This window comes from Desmodus rotundus, chromosome 11 (assembly GCF_022682495.2).
Source record: "Desmodus rotundus isolate HL8 chromosome 11, HLdesRot8A.1, whole genome shotgun sequence".
Classification (NCBI taxonomy): domain Eukaryota; kingdom Metazoa; phylum Chordata; class Mammalia; order Chiroptera; family Phyllostomidae; genus Desmodus; species Desmodus rotundus.
Window position 1 is genome coordinate 1709405 of NC_071397.1, and position 9613 is coordinate 1719017.

Sequence of the window (9613 nt, forward strand, 5' to 3'; positions counted from 1 at the left end):
TCTCTCTCAACAACAACAACGGAGGAGGAGGAAAAGAGAGAGATCTCTCTCAACAACAACAACGGAGGAGGAGGAAAAGAGAGAGATCTCTCTCAACAACAACAACGGAGGAGGAGGGAAAAGAGAGAGATCTCTCTCAACAACAACAACGGAGGAGGAGGGAAAAGAGAGACCGATACAGAGCTCGCAAGTCGTCGGGACCGCCATTACAATCCACGTCCATCCTCTTGGAACTGGCCTTCCTCTCGGCCTATGACTGGTCCTGGGGGACAGTACAGACCCCATAGAAGCCCCCGAAGCTCCCCTTTTTCGGGCCCCGCCCAATCCTCGGAATCTGTCCACCCCCTCTACTCCGCCCTCAAGAGGATTTCAAAGATGGAGGCGGCGGCTCCCTAAACCACTTTTCCGTGTTCATCCGCCTCCATCGATATCGAACCGGTACCTCGTCCACCCCGGATGGTCCCCGCAGGAAGAGGGGATCCTTGCAGACCAACATCGGGCGATATTGACGACGGTGTCTGGGATCGGGGTCCTTCCCAGGGTTCGAAGAGTCTGTCTCGTTCGCCCACCTTTGCTGGGGCCGCCGCCATTTTCTCGCTGTCGGCCTCTTGTGGAGCGCGCCAAGCTGCCGGGAGTTCTCCGTGAAGCAGCGAAGGAAACTGCTTTCGTGCTTGCCTTGTGGGGAGGGGGGGTTGTCGCCTGGAAGGCAGGGCAGCGGCCCCCCCTATTACCCGGGTTATGCTGGACGGGGAGATAAGGGGAACCGAGGCCACCCGGACTTTACGCGGCTGAGTGTAGCGCCGGTTCCCCGCCGTCAAGATGCTGCAAAACGTGACTTCCCACAACAAGTACGTCGCCGCAAGCGGGAAGGGGACGCGGCACGGGGGTGTAGGACGTCGGGTTCGGAGGGAGTACAGAACCAACTCGGGCCGTTGCTATTCAGTGGCGCGGCTGTTGACTGGGGCGGGGAGCTCGTGGGAGGGGGATTGGGCGACGGTTTGGGAATCGCGACACTGTCCCAGAGGCTGCATATGGAGGGAGTACAAGGTAGTCAGTGTCTCTGTTACTTTCCCCGCGGCGGCCCAGTCCTAGCGCGTCGGCCCGAGCTAGGTTGGCAGAACGTATTGGGGAAGGATGACATTGATTGGGCAGCAGGTCCTGCGGGTGGGGGGTCTGGTGTTGAGCGACGGTTTGTCGGGGTGTTCGTGGCCACATCTAGTGTCTCACCGGGTCACCATGGTGACAGTTTCAGGGACTGGCAACGGGAATTCCCAGGGTAGGATAGAGGGGTTATTGTTTTAGCCCGTGGGTGCCTGGTGTGCAGGTCATTAAACCCCTGCTTGTCTTTCAGGGACTGGGTCGGTTTTGTGTTGGGTGTGTGTTTTGTTTGGGGAGAGGGCTTTTTTGATAGCTTCCAGTTTCTTGCGAGGCCGGGAGGGTGGAGCTAAGGAATCTCGATTCCAGTTGTCTTCAGGTGTAAACAATGAAATAATCAGGGTAGTGATTTTAACTTTCGGCCCTGGGAAACACCTGGTCCTGAGGAGCACCGGAGAGAATGTAAACTTCACCACTGTTGGCCTTGATCTTCTGAGTTGATGCTACAGTGGGATTTGTTGTTGGAATGTTGTTTTTTGGCAAGGGGCGGGGTGTCAGTTTTTCTTACAGGGAACTTGCTGACCTTGACTGAGCAGCTCTCTATTTTTTGAGCCCCTTGGAGGCAGGCGATTGGATTTGCAAAAAATTGATGGCAGCTGGCAACTGGGTTATTCCAGGTTGTGAAGTCCCACAAAAGCTGGTTGTCAGGGATTTTTTCCTTTTTGAGTTGCTATGGTGTTGCGTTATTCTCTTGGTTCAATTTCTGCTTTGAAGTCAACTGCAGGGCTTGTGGAGGATGCTGATCTTTTCTGCCGGCTGGATTCCTAGCTGTCCCATTGGCATTTTATGAAATTCTCCCTATTTTGTTTCTTCTTCCTCAGACTCGACCACCAGGGCAACATCAAGCCCCTAGTGAAGGAGGTCAAGCTTGGGGCTTGAGTTTCTAAGCTCCATCCATTTTGCTTAAGTCTCTTCCTCATAAGTCTCTTCCCTCAGTGTGTGTCCTGTAAGAAACCACTTGGGGGCTGTTTTCCCCTATGTTTAAAAAAAAATAATAATAGAGCCCATCAGACTCTGCAGGGTGAGACCTAAATAGGTGTACTAAAAATGAGGAAACAAAAACCGTGGGAGCGGGGACAAGAACAAAATCCCTGATGGTTTAGGCCCCAAGCCTGGATTGGTTGGGTATGTAGTGTAAGTTGTGCTCTTCTGTGAGGTTACCACGTTTAATTTTTTTTCCCATTTTCACAGACTCCCTGGGGAGGGGAATGCAGGGTTACTGGGGCTAGGTCCAGAGGCTGCCGCGCCTGGGAAAAGGATTCGAAAGCCTTCCTTGCTGTATGAGGGATTCGAAAGCCCTACGATGGCTTCAGTGCCGGCCTTACAACTGACCCCTGCCAACCCACCACCCCCGGAGGTATCCAATCCCAAAAAACCAGGACGGGTTACCAACCAGCTGCAGTACCTGCACAAGGTAGTGATGAAGGCTCTGTGGAAACATCAGTTTGCGTGGCCCTTCCGGCAGCCTGTGGATGCCGTCAAACTGGGTCTGCCGGTGAGTTGAGAGGTTGGAGTGGGGAGGTGTGGGGATAAACAAGAATGCGTGTGAGTGGGGGTAGGCTGTTTAGCATAGGTGCTGCGGCCCCTAGGGACTTCCCATCTCCCCACTCCCTAGGGCAGATAGCCACCAGATTTCCGGATTCTTGGTCCTTTATGATTGATCCATCCTTTCGCTATCTTGGCATCTCTCATTGTGCCCTCCATGTGTCCTTCCTTAACTTTTGTGCCCTGGCTCCATTTTACAGATTCCCACCCCGGGTTGGGAGAGGACCACGGTGGCCAAAATTCTTAGCTTCTTCCTCTCCCTCATGCAGCCCATGGATAGCCAGCCCCAGAGGTAATGTCACAGGATGGGAAACCTTCCAGAGTGGGTGGGAGTTGGGTGGTTAGAGAGAAAGACAGTAGGGGCCTCCTGCTGGGTGTTAAGAATCCTATTCCATTTTTTTCTGTCCTGTAGTTTAATTGGGGCCGCAGTTTAGGGGGCTTTAATATGGGGTATGTATGTGCGTGTGTGTTGGGGTCAGTAGTTGTCTAGGAAACGGGCATGCATTTTTCAATGGCTCTGACCTAGGTTTGTTTGTTTGTTTTTAGGATTATCACAAAATTATAAAGCAGCCTATGGACATGGGTACTATAAAGAGGAGACTCGAAAACAACTACTATTGGGCTGCTTCAGAGTGCATGCAGGATTTTAATACCATGTTTACCAACTGTTACATTTACAACAAAGTGAGTTTTTCCTCTCTGTGTCTTCGTTAGACAGGGAGAGACTGCTTTATTGCAAGATGTTTTGGCTACACAAAGTCCAGGTCTTTTTCTATAGATGTTCTCAGTACATAGGATCTACAGAATCTGAGTTCCGAAGGGGCACCACTACACTGAACGATGGGGCCTCAGAAATCCAGAGTTAAAGATTATTTAAGTAGAATACTTTTCATACTTGAGCGTGGTGGCCCTGTTTGTCGGAAATTTCCAGAGATCTGAATAGAGCGGGATCTATTTTCCTTGTCAGATCTCTTTCTGAATCTTATTTCTGAATTTTCTTCCTTCGTTGTATTTTGGGGGATGAAGGTGGGAGTTAGTGTCCCAGTGTAGGTAGTTTTTAGTACTCAATGACAAATATCTAAGGGAGCGGTGATGATGCCTTTGAGAACAATAGTTTATCTGTTGGTGGTATATGAACCTTTCTGTTCTTTCTAGCCCACTGATGATATTGTCCTGATGGCACAAACGCTGGAAAAGATCTTCCTACAGAAGGTGGCATCGATGCCACAAGAAGAACAAGAGCTTGTGGTGACCATCCCTAAGAACAGCCACAAGAAGGGGGCCAAATTGGCAGGTAGGAAAAGTGGGGGTTTTGCTAATACAGACCGAAAAACGTGAGAAGATGATCAGACTACTCTTTTTCTCTCTTCTAGCACTCCAAGGCAGCATCACCAGTGCCCATCAGGTGCCTGCTGTCTCTTCTGTAACTCACACAGCCCTGTATACTCCACCTCCCGAGATACCTACCACTGTCCTCAACATTCCCCACCCATCGGTCATCTCTTCTCCCCTTCTGAAGTCCTTACATTCTGCCGGACCCCCGCTCCTTGCTGTCTCTGCAGCTCCCCCAGCCCAGCCCCTTGCCAAGGTACAGATCCGTGGATTTCTTTGGGACAATGGGGAGTCCAAGCTTGAATGAAGTGGACTTGAGGTAAAAGGCTTTTCCGTCTTGTCTTTTGCAGAAAAAGGGGGTAAAGCGGAAAGCAGATACTACCACGCCTACACCTACAGCCATCCTGGCTCCTGGTTCCCCAGCTAGCCCCCCTGGAAGTCTTGAGCCTAAGGCAGCACGGCTTCCCCCTATGCGTAGAGAAAGTGGTCGCCCCATTAAGCCCCCACGTAAAGACTTGCCTGACTCCCAGCAACAACACCAGAGCTCCAAGAAAGGAAAGTTATCCGAACAGTTGAAACATTGCAATGGCATTTTGAAGGAGTTACTCTCTAAGAAGCATGCTGCCTATGCCTGGCCATTCTATAAACCAGTGGATGCTTCTGCTCTTGGCCTGCATGATTACCACGACATCATTAAGCACCCCATGGACCTCAGCACTGTCAAGGTATCCACTGGGGCATTAGGGATGCTCAGGCAGTTTCTGGAGCCTAGAGATCAATAAAAAACTATCAGTCACTTCTCCTTAGGGGTACACAGCAATCTTTGGTTCTTAATATTTTACTTTTTATAAAATAGTAATATGGCAATTGGGCAGTTACTTGATAACAGCTAATTCTTGGAGTTTGAAACTATATGGTGGGGTATGTATTCACAGCAACGCCACTTACATACAGTTAAGTCCTGCTTACTGGGAATGTTCAGTTAGGAGAGTTAAGAGGTGAAGGACAGAGGCCACTGACCCTCCCGTCACTTAGAAATGATTTTTTTTTTCTAGACATAGATTTTTCTTCAACCCACCCAAATTCCTTTGACTTCAAACTTGAACCTCGGGGCACAGATCCTTAAAGTCATCCCCACTGTGCTTTTGAGAGGGCTGCACTTGCTCTGTCTGGGGTTGGCAGGGAATGGTGAGTCTCCGTACCTACATAGCTTCTGATGCTGCCTCCTTCTGCAGCGGAAGATGGAGAATCGTGACTACCGGGATGCCCAGGAGTTTGCTGCTGATGTGCGGCTTATGTTCTCCAACTGCTACAAGTACAATCCCCCAGACCACGATGTTGTGGCCATGGCACGAAAGCTACAGGTGAGTTGTCGTGGTTGGGGTTTGGAAAATAAACACGTCTGGGGAGATTTTTGTCACCTGCACTGCATAATCTCAACACGAATCTCCTGATCCTCATAGTTGTAAAATGGAGCCATGTCACAGGTGGCTGGGTATAATCAGGGCACTGTCCCCCCAGCATGGTTTGAGTGTGCCTCTCTTTCTAGGATGTATTTGAGTTCCGTTATGCCAAGATGCCCGATGAACCGCTGGAACCAGGGCCGCTGCCAGTCTCTACTGCCTTGCCCGCTGGCTTGGCCAAATCATCTTCAGAGTCCTCTAGTGAGGAGAGTAGCAGTGAGAGCTCTTCGGAGGAAGAGGAAGATGAAGAAGATGAAGAAGAAGAGAGTGAAAGCTCTGACTCTGAGGAAGAAAGGGCTCATCGCTTGGCTGAACTACAGGAACAGGTATTCGTCACTCACTACTCGGTTTACTAAGATTCCACGTCCTGTCCTTGCCTGCCCCCACTTTTTTCCTGTCCTTTTAAATTGTTTTATTTTACATGTTTTTCCCACCTCACGTCTTGATTCTTTTTTCTTCTCTAGCTTCGGGCTGTACATGAGCAACTGGCTGCCCTGTCCCAAGGCCCAATATCCAAGCCCAAGCGGAAGAGAGAGAAAAAAGAGAAGAAGAAAAAACGGAAGGCTGAGAAGCATCGAGGCCGAGCTGGGGTAGATGAAGATGACAAGGGCCCTAGGGCACCCCGCCTCCCTCAGCCCAAGAAGTCCAAGAAAGCGAGTGGCAGTGGAGGTGGCAGTGGTGCTGCATTAGGTCCCCCTGGCTTCGGGCCTTCTGGAGGAAGTGGCAGCAAGTGAGTTGTCACAGGAGGATGCTTTCTCCCATTCCTTGCAACGTTTTCTCTTAAGCCAAGAGTCAGCAAATGTTTTTAAGTGGCCAGGTGACAGACACTGAGTCTGAGGACCACAAGGGTCTCTAAGCTACTCAGCTCAGACAGTACAGTGGAGAGCAGCTCTAGGCAATAGAGATGTGAGTGTGAGCACACATTCCGATAAAATTACATTTACAAAATAAGTGATGGGCCAGATTTGGCTCAAGGACCATAGTTGGATCAATCCCTTCTATAAACCAATGAGTCCATACTTGTTTTTTCCTGTTTTCCACGGTGGGGTGGGCTAATAGTGCTTTAGGGAACAAAAAGATGTCCTCATGCCAGCATACCTGTATCTGGTTCTCAAAGCCCAAAGTAAGTGATTGGCATCCCCTACTATCGTGTCCCGATTCTGACTCACTCATTTGCCTTAGTGGAAAACCGAGCTGTATGCTCAGCAGGAAGTCCAAATTGAACAGTGGGAACATTGTGGGAGAGGTTATAAGGATGCTTCTTTAATTGAGAGGTTTTTTTGCCCGTAGATTGCCCAAAAAGACCACAAAGATGGCCCCACCGACCCTGCCTACAGGCTATGACTCAGAGGAGGAGGAAGAAAGTAGGCCCATGAGTTACGATGAGAAGCGGCAATTGAGCCTGGACATCAACAAATTACCTGGGGAGAAGCTAGGTCGAGTTGTGCACATAATCCAAGCCAGAGAGCCCTCTTTACGTGACTCAAACCCAGAAGAGATTGAGATTGATTTTGAAACTCTGAAACCATCCACTCTCAGAGAGCTTGAGCGGTATGTCCTTTCCTGCCTTCGAAAGAAACCTCGGAAGCCCTACAGTGAGTATAAATGAGGTCCACCAGTCTTTGTGAGGTTCTGAGGACAGTTTAGGAAAGGGGGTAGTAGGGTATGCATACTTGATGCTCATGTGACTGTCAGCTCCAGGGGGGCATTCAAGTTCAGGAACGGAACTTGGCAACACCAGGGTGCAATAAAAACTAGGATGTTTACAGCAATCTTAGTCCTGTTACAATTTTTTCCAGCCATTAAAAAACCTGTGGGAAAGACAAAAGAGGAACTTGCTTTGGAGAAGAAGCGTGAACTAGAAAAGCGGTTACAAGATGTTAGTGGGCAGCTCAATTCCACCAAAAAGCCCCCCAAAAAAGGTGAGTATCCTGTAAACCACTGCAAGTTCACTGCATTCCGCCCTGCTGACTGCCTTGTGTTCACAAATGGAGATGACTCAACACACCTTTAACCTTCAACTCTGTTCACAGCGAGTGAAAAAACAGAGTCCTTGTCTGCTCAACAAGTTGCAGTGTCACGACTCAGCGCTTCCAGCTCCAGCTCAGACTCCAGCTCCTCCTCCTCATCTTCCTCCACTTCAGACACCAGTGATTCAGACTCAGGCTAAGGGGCCAGGCCAGATGGGGCAGGAGGCTCCGCAGGACCGGACCCTTAGACCACCCTGCCCCACCCCTTCTCCCTTCGCCGTGCCGCTTCCTCATCTCACCCCCTCCCCCCACTGTAGGAGGTTTCCTCATCTCACCCCTCCCCCCACTGTAGGAGAGCTGGCTCTGCAGGGGGGAGGGATGTAGGGACATTTACTGAAGGAGGGACACAATGGGCAAAATAAGGTTGAGTTCCCAGCCCCATAGAGAGTGACCTCTTGGGCATAAAAGCCCCATTCAAGGTGTCTGGGACAGGGCAGGTAGATGGTGTGAGTGGACAGAGACCCTGACGGGGGTAGCCTGAGGCTATCACTGCCCTGGTCACGTGTAAAGGCCCGGTTTTGAGGTTGGTTGATACTAATTTATTCTAAGCTAGGTGAGGCTGAGGGTTGTGGGGACATGATCATTCTCGGCCTCCGTGGAGAGGGAAGAAGGCGGAGCTCATTTTTTACGTTGACATTTTTCTACTCTGTTTTTCCTTTTTCTCAATTTGGGGCCCCTGGGGGTTTCTGTCATCTCCCCATTTGGTCCCCTGGATTGTCTGTTGATTCTAACTTGTAAATAAAGAAAGTATTATTCAAGTTTTGAGTTACCTTAACATTTGTTTTTGTGGTGCTTCAAAGAAAACCGCGGTGGAACTATCTGAAATTTGTGAGGTGAGAAAAAGGCAGAGCCACCTGTGGTTGGATTGTCTTCATTTTTAATACAACGCTGTAGGCTGCTGATGTGGTAAAAGTAAATACATCTGCTCCTTGTAAAGTGAGTCCTTCAAAATAACGCTTAGGTTCATGATTTGCTGTGGTTTAGATCAAGAAAGGCAAACCTGGCACATGCGTCCCTAATCCTGAGCTTAGAGCACAGGACCTGGGAGAGGCTCCAAGATTTTCCTGTGTTCGGGATGGGTGCGTGGGTTGACTTCTGAATCCACAGGAGGTGAAGACGAGGGGAGGTAGCTTATGGCAGGTACCGCAGACATGGGGCGTCTGCCTTGGGAAGGCAGTTGTGCCTGCTCTCACAACCTGCTGCTTGGGCTTCCGACTGGGGGTGGACAGCGCCCGGCAGAGTTTCTTAGCTGCAGAGCCTTGACAGCAGTTCTCACCAGGTCCAAATCAAAACCACTCCATGCGTCTAAACCCTTGTCTTGCTCCAAGGGGAGAGGGGCCGTGGTTTTGGAATTGGGTTCTACAGACTTAAAAAATACGACATTTAGCTTAGTATAATGGGCCATAGTAGGAAACCTGAATTCTGAAATACAGGCTGTGAATTGGGAGTGTGAGGTAAATGGTTTACTATGAGAGACAAGGTACAGAGTGGAGATGGTGGTGAAGGTCTTGAAAGCAGCAGTGATTCTCCAACCCTCATTACATACTAGAATTCTGGCAGAGCTGCTAAAAACTATGAAGTTATTTCTGGATTCAATAGTTAGGAGTTTTCAGCAAACTGGGGACTGGGCAACAGTTTTGAAAATCTCGGGAAGTGGTGATGTGCAGCCAGGATTGCGAATTCACTGTTGCAAAGGCCTTCACGTAGTTTTGAAAGGGGAGAGAGACCCTCGCTTGGGCTTTTGGGCAACTCAAATAGAGCTGAGTGACCTTGATTCCCTTTTGAGCTGTCCTCTTGAATGGTCGGAAAGATTTTGAAAACTAGAGGTACTGTATGGAGTTCTGTTCTGTTAGTGGGCTAGGAATCAAGTGTCTTAGGAATAAATGTTGGGGTTAAAGTTTCATTAGGATGTGTGTCGGGAACTGTAGACACATTGTGACAAGCAGGGTTCTTCTGGGGAAAAGGCAGCAGGAAAAGACCAAGTAAGAGATGGATTGACTCACGAAGGAAGAGCCGCAGAGGACAGCATGGACATTGTTCTTAGGGTTGCCAGGCGTCACGTGTACGTTGGATTAGTTTGAGGAGGAG

General features: G+C 49.6%; 1 protein-coding gene across 1 annotated transcript; it reads left to right on the forward strand.

Annotated features, from left to right (window-relative positions):
- Positions 1-171: 171 nt before the first annotated feature.
- Positions 172-8283, forward strand: BRD2 (bromodomain containing 2; the record flags this gene model as incomplete). The annotated part of the gene is given in 12 exon segments (XM_053913941.1): positions 172-848; positions 2347-2650; positions 3247-3384; positions 3856-3994; positions 4074-4288; positions 4383-4757; positions 5268-5396; positions 5582-5821; positions 5960-6225; positions 6786-7090; positions 7295-7417; positions 7529-8283. Coding segments are annotated over 12 exon segments (2400 nt in total). The 3' UTR covers positions 7666-8283.
- Positions 8284-9613: the final 1330 nt, after the last annotated feature.